Consider the following 19,680-nt stretch of genomic DNA (forward strand, 5'->3'; position numbering starts at 1 on the left):
TGAGCTGACAGCGGCTGTTCTTATAGCACCCAATCAGCCGAGATCAGCTACATAATAACCAATTCAGGCCACTAATGGGGGAAAAAAGAACATACTGCCACCATTCTGAGATGATTTAACAGCAGAGGAGGGGCCAGAGGAAAGAAGACATGACACTGAGGTAAGCTGAGGAAACTGCTCACTGAACTGCCCCTCCTCTTGGGTCCTCCAAGCTCTAACAAAAGGCCTTAGCTTATAGCTCTCTGGCGGTGGCCCCGTAACAGCAAATTGCATACGCAGAGCATGCTACAGGAGAACGAGTCTGTGGCAACCCCATGACAGCCACGAAGAAAGCAAAACCTGGAAGCTACCTCTTTACTAAAAGATTTCACTCTTAACTGAAGGGAAATACAAGTAGTCGGGCTGAATAAATAATTCTTAGTGAGAGAAAGTGAATGTTAGTAGAATTAAGAATTAACAAAAGCCACCCTGGGACCCAATACAAGCGGCCTCCAGCGTAGGGACCTTCCCCAAACCTGCGTATAAGGGGACACACAGGGAACGAGATCATGGGACAGAATGTATGCAAACTCTAAAACAACCAAGTGTGGGTCTAGGAAGTGACGTCACTACACAGGACCCCAGTGATACTCCTCAGGGAGTGCCTGGCTGGGTGGATGGCTAAGGGAAGGGGGAGGATTGGACAGGCAGTCTATTTAATCCTATTTTCCTATAGGAACAGAAGAACCAGACTGGTCATATCAAACCCCAAGTCAGCAGGTGGCAATGACCCAGCAAAGGGACAGGCCCTGGCAGTTGGGAGCCTGAAGGAGAGGCAACAATCATGTAGGAGACAAAGGAAAGTCCTGTTCGGGCCACTTCAAGCTCAGAACAAGTGAAACATGTTGGAATTCCTAAAACCAACAACATGTACTTAGGTCTGCAGAACGTACGGCTAAAACATCCGATTTCCTTTTATACCCCAAAATATACAGCCTTTTACTCTTTGCTCCAAACATTTGGAAAAGCAGCATTTGGGCAGGCTCCCAAACAGGCAGACCTTCACGCACATGCCCAGTTTTTAATCCCGTGTGGAGCATGCACCTGGGGATACAGAAGTAAGCAACACGGACAGTCTCTTCTTCAAAAAGCTCCCACAATCTCATTTTTAAAACCTGGACAAGTAGATTTATGACCAGTGTCATTATTTTCATGGTATTCCTTCTTAGCTTACTCTACACAGGACATGAAGGCAGTGTCAGGAGATGTTTTAGATTTGGGGTGCGTGTGTATGCATGTGCCTAGGAGGGGGCTTAGAAAAGGCTCGGCCCAGGAAGGAATGAGGAGGACTCGAAGCGGGTGGGCAGGAGAGGCAGGTGCCACCTGAGCAAGGACAGCAGGCACAGAGGATAAAAGTTCCCAACAGAGTGTCTGCAGGTCCGGCTCAGGAGGACACAATGTACGGAGAGAGGCTAGAAAAGGAAGCAGTGCGAGGGCGGGAGGGGATTTTATCCCGAAAGGAGCAACTCGGGGAAGGGAGAATGGAAAGTGGAACTGGATTTTGGAGAGACTTTTCTTGAGGCTGGAGCGGTGACGGAGAACTCCTCTTGTGCGCTGAGATGAGTCAGGAGGTGTGCCTGGGAACGCGAGACCTGGACCAGGGAACAGAGCCATCTCACCGACCTCAGCTACGCCCTCCCAGGAATCTCCACAGGAGCCTTTCTGAAGGGCGGGGTGGAATGCACTAGATGCTACGAAGATGGCATGCATTTACCTCATCTACCCGCTGCAGGCCAGGCTGGCCCAGTCTGAATCCCAGCTCTCTCCTCTAGAGTTTCTTAAGCTTTCTGAACCTCAGTATCTTCATTTGTAAAATCGGGGGTGACCACGGTATCAAACTCATATGGCTTTTGTGAAAATTGAATGGGCTGACATATAGAACATGTCTAGAACAGGTGAGGATAAAGTGAGACAGTAGAGTATTCACCCCTTTTCCTGTTCTACCTATGTTTTGTAGCATGTGCGTTTGTGGCGGGGGAGGGGCTGTTGAGTATCAAGATTGTCACAAAGCGCCCACTCTCTTAGCCAACCACAAAAACACTGCCAGATTACCATGACTCTAGAGTCTCTTGGCAGACAACTGAATTCCACCATTGTTAGCTCTCACTCTTCCCTTTATCAAGACAAATCAGCTCAATGTTTACTGGCTAAGAGTTAGAGCTGTGCTGTCCACTAACCACATGGCTGCCGAGTACTTCAAATACGGCCAGACCAAACTGAAATGACCTCTACATAAGTGTAAGATACACACCAACCGGGCTTTGAAGACGTAGCTGAACAGAGAATTGTAAAATAGCTCATTAACAATTTTTATAACTTGATTTGGCAATATACTGAACTTATTGGGTTAACTAAAACATATTATTAAAGTCAATTTCACCTGTTTTTTAAAAAAATTGCTTCCTTCTCATTCATTGGATTTATTTTAGTTGCTATGTTCCTAACTTCTTAATTTAAGTGATTAGCTCATTAATGCCTTTTTTCTTGCTAATATGAACAATTAAGACTGCATATTTCTCTCTAAATACTGACTTAGTTGCATCCCCTAGTTTTTTTTTGTTTGGTTGGTTGGTTGGTTGATTTTTCTTATGAATCCTCACCTGAGAACATTTTTCCATTGATTTTTAGAGAGTGGGAAGGAGGGGAAGAGACAGCGAGTGAAACATCAATGTGAGAGAGACACATAGATTGGTTGCCTCCCACCCTTGCCCTGTCGGGAGCCAGGGACAAGCCTGTAACTGAGGTACATGCCTCTGACTAGAATCGAACCCACGACCCTTCAGTCTGAGGGCTCTATCCACTGAGCCAAACCAGTCAGGGCTCCCACAGTTTTTTTAAGTGTACAATTCATCCAAAAGTTTTAACATCTATTTTCATTATTACTTCTCTATCTTTCACATTCATTTTTTTTTAAAGTTTTAAAATTTACCTCTTAAAATTGTCATAATTTAGTTGCATTGTGTTCAGAGAACTTTGTACGATACTGATTATTTTAAATATGTTAGAACTTATTTGATGACCTGGTGTGTATACTCCATTTTTGTGAAAGCATAATCTTTGCTTGCTATCTCTCTCCCTCTCCCTTCCTCTCTGAAATAAATAAAAATATTTTTTAAATTGATGTTTTTATCTTCCTGAAAAGTTCAAACTTTGATTTACTTATTTCTTTAAAAATGTTTAAATGTAGCTACTTGAAATTTTCAAATTATATGTGTGGCTTGGGTTATATTTCCATTGGACAGCACTGGTCTAGGGAAGGATGAGCAAGAAGCCTGCACTAGCCACCAAGTCCTGGATGACTAAGGATTCTATTACTGAAAATGATAAGCCAAGAGGAGTGTGTTGGCGGCCTTGATAAAGTACCACACTGTTCTCCTCCCTGGCTGCTGCCCTCTAAGTAGGAAATGAGAACAAGATGTGAAAGCAGAATGGAGGGGAAGAACAGATAGAAGAGGATCAAAAAGCAGGACCAACACGGGCAGATGCTGAGAGAGGGAGGCCAGGGAAGAAGGAATGCTATACGTGTCATAGAAAAACTGCTCCAGCTCTAAATGTAACACATATCAGCCTTAATTATGAAAATGACACCTAATCTTTAAAAAAAGCCTTCACATTCAGAAGACAGAACTACTATTTCATCAAAGTAGACTTTTAAAATTTAATTTGTTTTCATCAATTTTCCTTCTTTGAATGAATCAAATCATATCATACAATACTTAATTACTATGATTCCAGATATTAAAAACTTAAAGGGAAATTCATGGGTATAGGACTTGATGAACCATTCAATCACTTAATCCTAGCTATTTTTCCATGGCATGTAAGGAGAGAACAAAAATATCTTGTATGGCCTCAAAAGACAAAACAAGAAATGGGCTTTTTCTTTGGGACAGAGATTTTCAACTTTTTTCATCTCATGGCACACACAGATTACTAAAATTCTGTGGCACAAGCAAATATTTATTTTTTGTCAATCTGATCCAAAATCGTAAGTATAATTTTCATTCACACCAGATGGCTATTACTGTGTTGGCTGGTGTACTTTTTTATTTGTCAATCTAAGGGAAAAGAGGTCAGTGTCCCTGACTAGTCAGGAATTGCATGTTTTAAAAAGTAGAAATTCGGAGGAGCAGGGAAGGCAGGTCAGAGAAGCAGAAACAAAGTATAGGAAGTGCAACGTTATAAAAACTAAAGGAAAAGAGGTTCCCAGCAGCCTTTGCAGTAAGAGGCAAGGGAGCTGAGACAGAGAAAAGCAGTTTGGCCAGGAAATTCCTCCCTTGAAGACGGGGACTCTTGGAGCTCAAGGGTTCCCACAGCTCAGCCTGTGCTGCTGCCTGACCCAGGGGAGACTGGGGCCTAGAAGTGACTGCACTTGCTGAGAACATACAGGGTTCAGCCAGGTAGGAACTGATGTGATTCCTAATCCAAATCCGGCCTCAGGCATCTTGGTGAAAAGTGGTGGTGAAAAGGGATGTAGCGCTCATCATCTACTAGTGAGGAACTACCAATGTAGTTACTCAAAAATTGGAATAAAATAGCTTTATCTGTAGCTGTCAAAGCTGAGTACGCATGCACCCATCCCTACATGCATACGGGAGCCCCATAAAGACATGAAGACTGAAAGGGCAATCAGGTAGTTCACACCCTCCTTCGTTGTCCATTCGCTTCCCAAGAGCCAACCCGCTGGGTAAACGTCCCTTATTGCTGACAAACAGCCCAGCACGGAACGCAGGGAAGAACTGGAGGAGGAGGCAAATCAAAGAACAAAGGGTTTGTTCTTACTCTGCCTTGAAAATATCCTTAAAATTCAATACCAATCTATTTTGGTAACAAGGGACAATTTGGTAGTTTGTGGCAAAATTACAGGCATTTTCAAAAAAAAAGTCATAAATGTAAGTTTTTTTTTAGAATTTATGCCTGTCAGCCTCTCTTTCTCGCTTCCATAAACCCCTTCATGCCTTCTCATCTCACCCACTTCTTTTCTTGCCTGAAGGAAGAAACGGCTATCAACTATGAGCATGGTTCGCTTCATCTCACAGGTGCAGCAGCGCTCACAGACTGAACAGACACGTAAAGAAGACCCACGGCATCTGGGTACAGTGTTCTCCTAGCTCACCGCAGCCTCGCTGCCCAAGCACGCATTGGTGGGGATTTCGGTGATCCCCAGCCCTACCAAGGAGAGATGTAAAAAAAAGCCTTCTTCCAAGCCGTCCACTTGCAGGATTATGCAAGTAAAACCACAACCCTTGTTGAGTCAGTGCCCTTCGCCCAACAGACAAGGATTCCCCTTCCACAGTTTCAGGACATGCATCCTTCAGTGGAAGAGGAACAGCAGTCAGAAGCTCAGAGAGCCGATCAGTCTCCTTCCTCTTTATAACCCAACACCCAGCACCGTGCTCGGCACAAAGAGCAGGCAACCCACAGGTGCCAGATAAAGCACGCATGCGAAACCATTTTCTCTTTTAAACGAAAAGAGCAGAGGTCACATAGCACGTGAATGAAGACGCGAGGTCACATGGCACATGAATGAAGACACGAGGGCACAAAATCAGTCTTTCAAATCGGCTGGTGATTCTGCAGCACCTTCCTCACTCCCAAAACACATTTTGCGGTCGGAACCATGGAACCACGGGCCTGGAAGTGACCTCGACCACGAGCAGGTCAAGCCTCCCAGTACAGACCGGGAGACTGAGCCCCGCAGGGACACAGATGTCGGCCAAGGTCACCCAGCTGGTGTGGGCTGGAGGTGGAACCCCGCCCCTCCCTATTCGCCCAGCTCCTCAGAGATGCTCTCCGAAAACCTGGCGTTACTTACACACTTAAAGGCGCATAATCCATGCACACCCAGGTCAAGTCACCGCTTACAATTCAGAAGCAGCCAAAGATCACCAAAACATGTCTCTCTCCCGCAGGGCTGGGCGCCGAGTGGGGGCAGGAAAGGTCACCGGCGAGTTTCTACCCGCAGACATCACACAGGACGCCTTCCCGGTGGGTGCCAAGGGTCGTTTCTCCGGGGCGACGAGTTCCCTTGTAAAAAAGGGTCCCCCAATCCCGCTCCGGGGAAACGAGTTAACTCGGCTCTGCTGGCTGGGAAGCTGCCAGCAATGAATTAAACGCCGAGCCGCTGCAGAACGCCGGGGGAGAGGGCCACCGCGGCTGGACTCCACACCCCCGCCGTCCACCCCTGCGCTTCTACCGCAGCGCCCCACGTCCGTCCACCCGGCCCGAGCCCACGTCTCCGGAAGGCGTGTCTGGGGGAGCCGTGCCCCGGGCGCTGTCCGCGGGGGCGGGGGCGGAGCCGCCAGACACGGCCAGGCGGGGGCCAGGACGTACCGCCACCGCCGCCCCCGGCCCGTGGGCCCCGCTGCGCCCAGGAGAGGGCTGCGCCGCGTACCTCGGCCGGCAGGTGCCGCCGCCGCCTCCGCCGCCTCCGCCGCCGCCGCCTCGGCTCGCGCCTGCAGTGGCCGCCGCTTCGCGCCGCGGGCCGCCTTCGTGCGCATGCTAGGGAGGGGGCGCCGGCCCGCAGCCAGCCCCCGGCCCCGCGCGCCCGCCTGCCCCCGGCGCCGCGCTCGCGCCCATTCAGTCCGGGACCGACTGCTCGCCCGCGCGGAGGCGGAGGAGGGGCGTGGGGGCGGGATGCGCGTCACGGGGGGCACGGAAGCCAATCGGAGTGCGCGAAGGCGACTGCGGCGGCCCCGCCCCCTGAACGCACAGCCCCGCCTCCAGGCGATGTTTGGGGGAGCTGGGCACCCCTACTGGGACTCAGCCCGGGAGGTGGGCCGGCTGTCCTCCGGTCTGGAGCTGTGCGCGGCGGCTAGAGGGTGGAAGGAACAAAGGATGCGTTCGGTCTGCGTCTAGGGGCGCTTACCGCGCGGGGGACTCGTGGGTGCGGAGCCAGCGGATGGAGGGGCTTCCACAGTCGCCTGCTTGACTCACCGGCCACCGCACCCCAGGCCCACACTGGCTCCGAGCTTCCGCGGCCCCCCGGCCAGCACGGGCAGCACGGGCGCGGCTGGGAACTTTTGGAGCAGCCTTCCACGTGTAGGACAATGGAGAGAGACGACGCTGCCTCTCCGCCAGCCTTGCAGACGGGGGATCGAGGTCCAGGGAGGGAGAAATGGGTCACCCTCAATCATTCAGAGCAGCGGCCTGGGTCAGCGTCAGAGCCTGTCCTCGGAGCGCCCACTCCTATACCCGCGGAGTCCCCTTTGAGTCTAGACTTTTAAACAACATAAATATGGGTGACTCCTAAAATTCAGAAATGTAAAAGAGTTCAAAACGTTGATATGTTATTTCTGTAACTGTGTGTGTTATGTGCCGGCGACATGTTTGTGCCCCATGACTTGACTCTTCAGTGAAGTTGGTCTGCTTTCAGAATTTCCTCTCACGATAATGAATTCAAAGCATCGTGGTTGTGTGCCTGTTGTGATACCACTTCCTGTTTGAAAGAAGCTCCTAGACCAGTGATGGCGAACCTTTTGAGCTCGGCGTGTAAGCATTTTGAAAAACCCTAACTTAACTCTGCTACCGTGTCACGTAAAAATTTTTTGATATTTGCAACCATAGTAAAACAAAGACTTATATTTTTGATATTTATTTTATATATTTAAATGCCATTTAACAAAGAAAAATCAACCAAAAAAATGAGTTCGCGTGTCACCTCTGACACGCGTGTCATAGGTTCGCCATCACTGTCCTAGACTTTGATCCAAATATATTTGCATAGGCCCAGAGTCTTCTCACTCTTTTATTGCAAGGAGTTCTACAGGATTTGCATTACTCCAAACAAGGTTTGAAGGTGTGTGTGTTCTTCCCTGGGGACAGGGGTTCTGGAACAAATGTGTGGCTGGGTAACTGGTCAGGAGGGAAGCCTCCCAAAGCAAAGGGTGGGAAGACTGCCCTCACACCTCCCAGAGAGATTTTGCCATAAAAATGCTTCTGCATGATTCTAAGGTGAGGACACTTGAGCATTTGGGGAAAAAATAAATAAATAAAAAGAGGGAAAGCTGTTACTGAAGATCTAATCCAGTAGGTTGGCCAAGGCTGGCCAGGCAAGGCAGCTGCCTGGGTCCGCCGCCTGGGTCCACCGTGACAGCTGCGGGTAGAGTGCTGAGCGCCTCACCCCCTCTCTTTTGGAGACCAGCCTGAGGCCTGCCTGCTTGGTCGGACACCTTACCTCTTTGCTTCAGCGGTCTCTTCCCCTTTTCTCCCAGTTACTCCTTGTCCATAGAACGAGGCCCTGAAAACACTTTGGCTGGCTTGGGGTCAGCAGTACTCTAGCGTGGAAGGTGGTGGTGGTGAGGAAGAAGGGGAGCTTGAAGCTGCCCCCCAACTAGCCTAATAGGACAGCTGTTTAGCTTCTCTTGTACCCACTGACATTTAGGAGGGAAATGGGCTGCCCCACTTGTGAATCAAGACAAGCCCTGACACAAAACATCCTTTTCGCTGGCCACAGACAGAGCCATCTTTAGCTACTGTTCTGGATTAAGGCAGAGATTTCCCAAACGGTAGATTAGGATCAGCCACTAGATTTCCAAGCCTCACCTGGAATCTCTTAAAGTCAGTGGCTGGTGTCAAAAAAACCTTCTGGAGACTGCTAGCAAGAAACTGTAAATCTGGGCCAGGAACCATGATTTTTTAATTCTTTCGTGCCTTCTGCTCGTCACTGTGGCCATTCTGTTAGCAGGCATTTGGCTGCCCTCAGCATCCGTGCCACTGTTCCCCTCTTAGGTAAGTTTGCCCCCGCTTAGCTCCGGGAGTGGGGTTTAATTGACCTAAGTCAGTGGTTCTCAAGAGTCTGGGCCGTGGACCTCCTAGTGGTCCCTGAGGACCTTCCAAGGAATCTCTGAAGTCAAAATTAGTTCATAATAATCTAAGGCGTTACTATTCTCACTGATGGTTCAACAGCAAAGCTGTGCAGAACTGCTGGTGCCTTCACAGATCAAGGTACTTGCACCCAATTGTACTAATATTCTCCACCACCACATACTCATGTGAAACACACGCAGTTTCACTTAAGAACATTCTTACTAGCGCAGTAAAAACTATTAACTTTATTAGAACCTCAATTATTGAGCATGCATCTTTTTAATGAATGACAAAATGAAAACTGCACGTAAAACACTTCTGCTACAAACTGAAGTCTGATGATTAAGGAGAAGCGCTTGTGTAATCATTTGAGTTGCAAGCTGAACTAGCTGTTTGTTTGATTTCATGGAAAAAAAATAAATAAATAAAAAGAGGGAAAGCTGTCACTGAAGATCTAATCCAGAAGGTTTTTTACTTGAAAAAAACATCTGACAGATTATGGTTATTCTAACCTGGGTGTTTGGTAGATGTTTTCTTGGAAATGAACTAAGTGAGCCTATCTGCTCAAGGAAAACAGTTGACTGTTGCCAAGGATGAAAAAAATTCCAGTTTTCAAAAGAAATTCAGAATTTTGGAAAACTTATATCATCATGAATTAGACAGCGTCTCAATTTAAGGGCTTTTCTAATGGTGAGATTAATAAATGTGATTTTTGGATAGTGGATAATGTATAATGTCTCAACATTCGGAAGGCCTGCATTTACCCAGTGAGCCAATGTTTTCCAAATGGCTAATACGTGATGTTCCAAAATCATTTATTTCACATGCAAGTCAGACAATGAATTTTCATTAAACAATATGAAAAGTTTATAGGTAAGGTTTCAGATCCACAGTGCGAGCAACCTTTAAGAAATTACCTCTTGGAGAGTTTTGGTGTAGTACTAAAGAAGAGTATCCACAATTTTCTTAAAACGTTATTAAAATACTCCTCCCTTTTCTACTTATGCGTTGATGTGAAGCATATTTTCTTCATGTACTTTAACCAAAACAATTTGCAACGGGTTGAATGCAGAAGCAGATATGAAAATTCAGCTGTCCTCTATTAACTCAGTCCTAAAGAGAATTTAATTACTCTTTAAATATTTCTTTTTAATTTATTGATTTGAGAAAGAGAAGGAAGGGAGAGAGAGAGAGAGAGAGAGAGAGAGGGAAACAGACATTGATTTGTTGTTCCATTTACTTATGCATTCATTGGTTGATTCTTGTATGTGCCTTGAGCAGGGATCAAGCCCCCAACCTTGGTGTATCCAGATGACACTCTAACCAACTGAGCTACTTGGCCAGGGCAGGAATTTAATTTTATTTGGCAAATATCAAAAGATAAAACTTCCATTACAAATTTTCTTTGGGATCCTCAGTAATTTTTAGAAGTGTAAAGGGGTCTTGTGACCAGAGTTTGAGACCTGCTGGTCTAAGCCACCCAGAGGCATCCCAGCCACCTTGCCTCTAGGATTGGTTCATGGGTGGCCATAGAAACCAGACTGATCCAATCAGAGGGAATCTCAGAAATGTATTGGATGGTGGGAGAGAGATGCTTTCATTTCCTGGTAGACAGGAGCCAGGCAGTAAATGGCCTCAGAAACTGCTGATAAGGCAGCAATTTTAAGTATTGGAAGAGGTTATCTTAGAAAGAGAATGTTGTGGGAAGCAGGGAGAGAGGTTAGGAAGAAACCATTTCCTTTTTGACATTTTTGAGCCACCAGATCAAACCACCCCACAGCCCATCCTACTGCTTGCTATACATTCCAGTTTTATGAGCCAATGAATTCCACTGTAGGTTAAACCAGTTAACCTCAGGTGCCCCAACTGCTGCACTGTGACCTGTTGGTGCATATTTCTACCTAAACCAAGTACCTAATGTCTTAGATAATATACTTTGTGTAGTTTACTCATTCAGCCTTTATCATTAAAACACGAGTTAGCTTTTGAAGAAAGTTGGAAGGCAGAGCGGGGTCTGTGAGGAAAGACTAGCAGAGACAAGTAGGGTCAAAAGTGCTAACAGCTTTTTTGAAAGCAATAAGGAAGTGTGGCACATGATATTGAATATCAAGATTATAGCAGATTTTTTAACATATATTTTTATTGATTTCAGAGAGGAAGAGAGAGGGAGAGAGAGATAGAAATATCAATGATGAGAGAGAATCATTGATTGGCTGCCTCCTGCATGCCCCCTACTGGGGATTGAGCCTGAAACCGAGGCATGTGACCTTGAGTGGAATCAAACCCAGGACCCTTCAGTCTACAGGCCGATGCTCTACCCACTGAGCCAAACCAGCTAGGGCAGCAGATTTTTCTTAATTAATTGCTTTTATGTATTTCTCAAATTGGACAACATAAGCATGTATTGCTTTTATTTTAAGGAAAAACTAGAACTATATTATTATTATTATTATTATTATTATTACTGGAGGCCTGCCTGGTGCATGACATTCGTGCACTGGGAGGATGGGGAGGCGTCCCTCAGCCTGGCCTGCGCCCTCTCGAAGTCCGGGATGGGGAGTGGGCCTAAGCCAGAAGATGGACATTCCCCAAGGGGCCTTAGTGCTGTGCAGAAGTGGAAAAGGCTCCCACCACTGCCACTGCGCTCGCGAGCCCTGAGCCCGGCTTCAGGCTGAGTGGCGCTCCCCCTGTGGGAGCACACTGGCCACCAGGGGGCAGCTCCTGCATTGAGCATCTGCCCCCTGGTGGTCAGTGCATGGCATAGCAACCGGTTGTTCCACTGTTCAGTCTATTTGCATATTAGGGTTTTATTATATAGGATTATTATTGATTGATTTTAGAAAGAGAGGGAGAGAGCAAGAGAGAGAAACAGCAATTTGTTGTTCCACTTATTTATGCATTCATTGGTTACTTCTTGTATCTTTCCTGATCAGAAATGGAACCCCAACCTTGGCATAGTGGGATGATGTTCTAACCAACTACTCAGGCTAGAGCTACCTGGCCAGGGCCTATATTATTATTATTATTTTAAATATATTTTTATTGATTTCAGAGAGGGAGGGAGAGGGAGAGAGAGAGAGAGAGAGAGAGAAAATCATCAATGATGAGAGAGAATCATTGATTGGCTGTTTCCTGCATGCCCCACACTGGGGATTGAGCCTGCAACCCAAGTATGTGCCCTGACTGGGAATTGAACTGTGACCTCCTAGTTCATAGGTCAGTGCTCAACTGCTGAGCTACGCTGGCTGGGCTATGTTGTTATTTTTTAATAGCCCACTGAATGGGCTTAGAGAGCAGGTTGGCATTGGGATATGCCAAGAGAACTCTTGGGCTAAAATTGCTAGCAGGGAAGAAAGAAGATCTGTAAGGAGTGCAGTGTGCCCAGAAAATAAAGTTCCTTTCATTTACAGTTTGCCAAGAGCCAACTTCAAAGATTCAAGGGGATGAGCAAGAATCCCAAGGGTTAAGGAATCATTAATTATGCCTCAGTCAAATCAGCTGGAATATTTGTAATTTTAAAAAAAGAGGATAGAGACCAATGTGAAGATTATAACAACACTGGAAAAGGCTTAAGATATAATATTAAGTGAAAACAAAAAAAAGGACAGACATTATATGCAAACTTCTGTCATGTAGCCAAAAACTGGAAGAGAGCTTAAAAAAAAAAGGAAACCGTTGTGGTGTTAGGATGGTGGGATCATGAATAATCTTGTCTTCCTTTTTAAGAAATGGCCTTTCATGTTGTTATAATATTGGTTTCTTACAATAAATAAAAATGAGTGGAGTCACTGGTTCAAATTACTGAAGTCTCAGAGTCCTCTCCAGATGGCCTCTTTCTTTGTGCCAGCCAAATGGCTCTCATCTGACAACAACAACAAAAAAAGTTGTGCCTTCCCCGGGACCTGGTATTTTCAAAGCTATTACGGGTGGCACTGATGTGACTATTTTGTAGGTGGGCAGAAGGAAAGGAAGGAAGGCAGTCGTAGCAGCCTGCCCGCTGTCCCCAGGGAGGCGGGAGCACAGCTGCAGTCAACAGAACACAGACTCTGTCTGCTGCCCTGAAGCACAAAGGAAGTCAGTCCCTTGAGGTTTTTCTAGGAATGTTTCCTGTGAGCAATCACCGGAGAAGCAGGACTAAAACAAACAAAGGAGGGAAAGAGACAGGAACATCAGGGGAAGGCTTTCTGTTGGCAGAGGGTGGCTCAGATTGAAGAATCGGGCCCTCATTCTGTCTACTATATAAAATTGCAAAAATATTTGCGGAAGGCCTATTATGTGCCAGGTATTATGCTAAGTGCTTTACATAAATTAATCATTTTATCTTCAAAGTACCCATTTGCGGTAGGATCTTCTTATCCCCATATCTTATCTAAGGGACCTGAGTCTTGGAAAAACTCAGGGAAATGAAGTACACTGCCCAAGGTCTCATGGCTAAGAAAAAGCAAAGCCAGGATTTGAATGTAGGCCATCAGCCTCCACAGCCCACCTAAGACATGGTCCTTGCCCTGAAGGAACAAATGGTCTAACTGGAGAGAAGGATATTTTAAAACTATATATATATATAATGCAAATTAGGCCGTAACACCATAACGGGCCATGACCAGACAGGAGGAGGTTGCACGCTCAGGTTAGGCTGGGAACGGAGACAAAGATAGTGGGGCCGGCGAGCCGCAGCGCCGGGCTTGGGCTGGCCCCCCGCCGAGCTGGAGTGGACATGGACAGGGACAGAGGGGCCGCCCACAGCCTCCACGACCAAGCACAGGCCCGGAGAGGAGATGGCAGGCCCGCCTCCTGCAGAATCACCGCAGCTCCCTCCAGGCTCCCGTGGGTGCCGGCGGCTTGCTTCCACCTCCTGTGGAAGCCGCATGGCCCCCGTGGAAGCCTCACGGCTCCCAGCGGCTCGCTGCAGTTCCCACCGACTCCCGAAAAGCTGCGGGCGGCCTACTGCGCGCGATATTGCGCGATGGGTTACTAGTTAACAAATAAAACCAATAGCATGATGAGATGTAAGAGAAGAACTTTTAACAAAGAACCCTGGGAGCTTTAAGGGAAACTGTTATGCCCAGATTTCAAGATTCCCAAGAAGCCACCAGGGAGCCAGCCAGTCCGATGCAAAAGCAAAGAGTCTTTTATTTTAAGCCCGGGCTTAGCTCCTCTACCTTCCTTACTGACGCAGCAGCAGGTGGCAAAGAGAAAGCAGTCTGCTCGAACCAGGGGTTTCATAGAGGGTTGGAGTAGGGGCGGGAGAGGGGGCTGTGCCCCCCGCCGATTGGCCAGGTGCGAGCTGGTGACCCATTACACAGGATGTGGTCATAGCGATGGCGTGCACTTCCCTTGATTACCATTGGTTAGTCCAGAGAAATGGTGGGTGTGGCTAGCAGAGGCTCCTTCCGAGGGTGAAGGAGCCTTCGCTGAGCACATGGTTCCATACAAAATGGAGGTCCCTTAATGGATGGGAAGCCAGCCACTCGGCTCCCATGCAAGGCCTGCCGCCGTGGGTGTCACCGGGAGGCGGGCCGCCCACCACCCCGCCTGGCCCTTGGGTCGCCCGCTGCTCGGCCCGAGAGTGACTCGGAGGCCGAGGAGGGCGGCCCGGGTCCTTCTGGGCGTCCGCGGGCCTGCGCCTATCTGGTCAGGCGCTGCCTCGGCCATGGCTGCCCGTCATCCTCCCTGCCGGATGCCTGCGGGGCCACGTGCCCCGCCGGCCCTTTCAGAAACATGGCTGGATATTCCTCAGAGCTCAAGGACACCTCAAGGGTGTGGAAATCAATTTTGACCAAGAACTGCAAGACAAACAAAAGCTTAATTTGGGGGTCTTTTTTAAAGAATTGCAATCCAGGAGACACAGATTTGGGTAGAAACCTAATGTGTGCCAAAGGGAAAAGGGACACAGTTTATAAAGACAGAAAAGAGGGGGGTTTTCAAAAGAATTACAAGTTGTTTTGAAAGACCTGTGATTGATGCTGACAAGTAAATGTAATGTATGTGATACCTGATTAATTGTTTATGTCTATTGCTGGGTGAAATTTTTATTTTTTAATAGAAAGTTCAATAATGCCGAACCATTTGTATCAGCATGTACTCGTTTGGTTTAGCTCAGTTCAAATGTTCAGTTTTGACTTAGATGGTGGAGTAGGTAAACTCTGTGGTTGCTTCTCCCGTGACCACATCAAAATTACAACTGAATTATAGAACAACCACCCTTGAGAAGCACTTGAACACTAGCTGAACAGAACTCCTAAAACTAAGGATAGAAAGAACAAGCCACACAGAAACTGGTTGAAGGGTGGAGACATAACATGAGCTGGTCCCACACCCATGTATGGTGGTTAAAAATCAGAGGGAACCCTAACTGGTTTGGCCCAGTGTATAGAGTGGCGGCCCATGGACTGAAGGGTGCCTGGTTCAATTCTGGTCAAGGGCCTGTACCTCAGCTGTAGGCTCAATCCCTGGCCCTGGTCAGGGCACATACTGGAGGCAACCCATCGATGTGTTTCTCTCACATTGGTGATTCTCTCTCTCTATCTGTCCCCATCCCTTCCCCTCTGTCTAAAAAATATTCAATGGAAAAATATCCTTGGGCGAGGATTAACAACAACAAAAAAGAATCAGGAGGGATATCTCAGCTTCAGATGACCCCGCTGAGAGCAAGGCATCCCAGTCCCACACCAGGCTCCACAATTCAGACCACCAGTGTCAGGAAGAGGAGTTCCCACGATATCTGGCTGTGGACATCAGCGGGTAGTCCATTCAGGTGGGACAGAGGGCTGCTGAAATCCCAGGCATTCTCTTTAAAGGGCTGAGCAAGGATTTAGTTGCTAATAGACTCACTTGCTTTGAGCTCCAGGGCTGGAGTAGCAGTTTGAAAAGGGCTGGGGACATACAAAAAGGAACTGAATTGTCTGGCTTCAGGGTGAGGGCTGGAGGGACAGCTCTCTTCAGTTAAAGTGCCCGCAGGGGCCATTGTGCTCTTGTCCAGCTTTCACCCCTCAGAGCCTTCAGGCACAGGCCACAGCAAATCAGAGCTCTCCACTAATCTGCCTAACACTACTCTCACCCCACCCAGTTCACACACCTAGCTGGACCCTCGTTCAGAAGCCAACCCAGCCAGCCTTGGCTGTGCACTGTAAATTTTCCTAAAGTCTCTCAAAGGCCCACTAACTTGGAACAAGCAGCAGCTGGCTCAGAGTTCCCTTGCTAAGTGCCCCTAAGTTCAGCACTAGTGGAAGCCAGCCTTGGTTCGCAGCATAACCACTCCCCGGTGCTTCCAAGCCCAGCACAGACAGCTACCAACCACAGATTACTCTGTAGCTCCTACCAGGTGGTCTCAGGCCAGACACAGAGAGCAGTTGACTTTAGCTTGCATTGGAGCCCCTCCTAAGAATCTCCAGAACCAATGCACTTGGTTGCTATCTTCAGAACTTAACAGAGCACCACCCAATTGGTGCCACAAATGACAAACACAAGGGGTGGACTCAACAGACACCAGAAACCAGCTAAAGTACATCTTGTTTCATGAGGTCGTCCCCCACATAACAGCTTGTCCCCTGTAGTCAAGGCTAGTCCTTATAGCCAGTCAGCCTGAGCATCAAACCCACCCACTGACATACCCACGGCAATCAAGGCTCAACTACAATAAGAGAGCACACGCAATGCAAACAAGGGACACCCCTGGAGCACCTGGCTCAGGTGAACAGCGAGACTGTGTCACTGGGCCCCACAGGACCCCTACTACATAAGGCCCAGACCAGGAGATGTCATAGTTCTACCTAATAATAGAAACAAATACAGGGAAGCAGCTGAAATGAGGAGACAAAGAAACAAGTCACAAATGAAAAAATAGGACAAAATTCCAGAAAAAGAACTAAACAAAATGGAGGCAAGTAAACCACCAGCTGCAGAGTTCAAAACACTGATTATAAAGATGATCAAGGAACTTCCTGAGAACTTCAACAAAAAGATAGTAAGCATAAAAAAGAACATAAAAATCATAAAAACCGGTCAGAAATAAAGAATACAATAACTAAAATGAAGACCACACTACAAAGAAATCAACAGCAGGTTAAATGCAGCAGATGATCAAAGAATTATTTGAAAGACAATGTAGCAGAAAACACCCAATTGGAACAGCAAAAAGAAAAAAGAATAAAAAATTTTTTAAAAGTGAGGCTAGTTAAGGGACCTCTGGGAAAACACCAAGCATAACAACATTTGCATCATAGGGGTACCAAAAGAGGAGAAGGAGCAAGGGTTTGAGAACCCAGGTGAAGAAATAATGACTGAAAACTTCCCTGTACTAGCGAAGGAAATAGACACACTATAGGGCGTGGCTATAGGGTTAAGGACTGACCTGTTGGCAAAGTCACAAACAAGTCCCAGCTTAGAGGGCACAGTCCTCTTAGCATAATTAGGCTTGACTTTATGCCGCTCCTTAGATCTTATCTGGGAAGCTAATGGGCTGAGGGAGGTGCAGCAAGTGCTGCCAAAACAAGTGAAACTCACAAGAACAGTGTAACTATGGTAACCAATCTGCCAAAACAAGTGAAACTCACAAGAACAGTGTAACTATGGTAATCACTACCTTGTTTACTTCTGACTATAAAATAAAGGCTCAGCTTGCCTCTGGATCTTTCTCTGTGGCCTCAGCCAGGCACAGGAAGATCCACCTAGAATAAAGAGAGAACCTGGCTATGCTGACCATCTGAACACTGTCTCTGTGTCTTTCATTCTTCGCCAACTCAGTCCACACCTTTGGGAACCCCTGGACCACTGGGGCTGGACCCCAGCAACACACAAGTCGAAGAAGCACAGAGAATCCCAAACAAGATGAACTCAAAGAGGCCTACACCAAGACACATTGTAATTAAAATGCCAAAGGTCAAGGACAAAAAAAGAATCTTAATAGTAGCAAGAGAAAAGCAATTAGTCAGCTTACTTCTCAACAGAAATTTTGCAGGCCAGAGGGATTGGCATGAAATATTCAAAGTGATGAAAAGCAAGGACCTATAATGAAGATTACTTTATCCAGCAATGCTGTCATTTAAAATTGATGGAGAAACAAAGAGCATCTCAAACAAGAAAAGGCTAAAGGAAGTTGTTGCCAACAAAGCAGTATTACAAGAAATGTTAAAAGATCTTCTTGAAAAAGAAAAAAAGACATAATTATAAATGTTAAAATGGCAATAACTACATATTTATTAACAATTCTTTTATTTTAAATATATTTTTATTTATTTGATTGAGAGAGAAAGGGAGAGGCATAGAGATAGAAACATTGATGAGAGAGAAACATTGATCAGCTGCCTCTAGCACGCCTCCTACCGGGGATCAAGCCTTCAACCTGGGCATGTGCCCTGACTGGGAATGAACTGGTGACCTCTTGTTCAACCACTGAGACACACTAGCTGGCCTAACAATTATTTTAAATGCAAATGGATTAAATACTCCAATCAAAAAATATATGGTGTTTGAAGGGATGAAAAAACAAGACCCTTATATATGCTGTCTACAAGAGACTCAATTCAAATGGAAAGACACACACAGACCAAAAGTAAAGGTACAGAAAAAGATATTTAATGCAAATGGAAATGGGGGAGGGAAAGCTGGGGTAGCAATACTTGGACAAAATGGACTTTAAAACAAAGGCTATAAAAGAGACAAAGGACACTACATAATGATAAGGGTATCAATCCAACAACAGGAGATAATCCTTGTAAACATTTATGCACCCAACATAGAAGAACCTACATATATAAAGCAAATATTGATGGACATAAAAGTAATATAGTCATAGAAGAGGATATTAACATCCTGTTGTCACCAGTGGATAGACTTTCCAGATACAAAATCAACACAGAAACAGTGCCCTTAAATAACAAATTAGGCTAGGTGGATTTAACTGACTTTTTTAGAGCATTTCATGCCAAAGCAGCAGAATATACATTATTCAAGGGCACATAGTACATTATCTAGGCTATACCACATTTTTAGGTAAAAAAAAAACAAACACAAGTCTCAATGAATTTAAGATTGAAATCATATCAAACATTTTTTCGAACACAACGAAATGAAACTAGAAACCAATTACAAGAAAAAATTGAAAAACACACAAGCACTTGGAGACTAAAAACATGCTACTAAACAATGAATGGGTTAACAATGAGATCAAGGAAGAAACCAAAAAATACTTGAGACAAATGAGAATGAAAATATAGTGATCCAAAATCTATAGGATGCAGCAAAAACAATCATAAGAGGAAAATTTGTAGCAATACAGGCCTACTCAAAAAAAACAAGAAAACTCTCAAATAAACAATTAAATCTTACACCTAAACAAACTAGAAAAAGAACAACAAAGAAAATCAAAAGTGAATAGAAAGAAAGAAATAATAAAGATCGTAACAGAAATAAACAAAATAGAGTCTTAAAAGGTAATACAAAAGATAAGAAAAAAAGAGCTGATTCTTTGGAAAAAATAAGCAAAATTAATAAACTTTTAACCAGACTCATCAAGAAAAAAAGTGAGATGATTTGAATAAATAAAATTAGAAATGAAAGAAGAAAAGTGGCAACTGACACCACAGAAATATAAAGGATTATAAGAAAATACTACAAACAACATCATGCCAACAAATGGGGCATTTGGGAAGAAATAGATAAATTCCTAGAAACATAATATCTTCAAAGACTGAATCAAGAAGAAACAGAAAATCTGAACAGACCAATTACTACTAATGAAATCAAATCAGTAATTTAAAAAGACTTTCAATAAACAAAAGTCCAGACCAGATGGATTCACAGGCAAATTTTACCAAGCATTCAAAGAAGAATTAA

At 45.7% G+C, this 19,680-nt stretch overlaps 1 protein-coding gene across 1 annotated transcript in view; it reads right to left on the reverse strand.

The window, feature by feature from the left end:
* ST3GAL5 (ST3 beta-galactoside alpha-2,3-sialyltransferase 5) overlaps positions 1–6,568 on the reverse strand; it is a 43,806-nt gene extending 37,238 nt beyond the window's left edge. Inside the window, exon 1 of the mRNA XM_070429627.1 lies at positions 6,434–6,568. Within this exon, the coding sequence (XP_070285728.1) occupies positions 6,434–6,539 (106 nt within the window). The 5' untranslated portion in view covers positions 6,540–6,568. The remainder of the gene's footprint in view (positions 1–6,433) is intronic.
* Positions 6,569–19,680: the final 13,112 nt, after the last annotated feature.

Source organism: Myotis yumanensis, unplaced genomic scaffold, assembly GCF_028538775.1.
Source record: "Myotis yumanensis isolate MYYU_CA2020_CCGP unplaced genomic scaffold, mMyoYum1.0.hap1 SCAF_11, whole genome shotgun sequence".
In the NCBI taxonomy this organism is placed as follows: Eukaryota; Metazoa; Chordata; class Mammalia; order Chiroptera; family Vespertilionidae; genus Myotis; species Myotis yumanensis.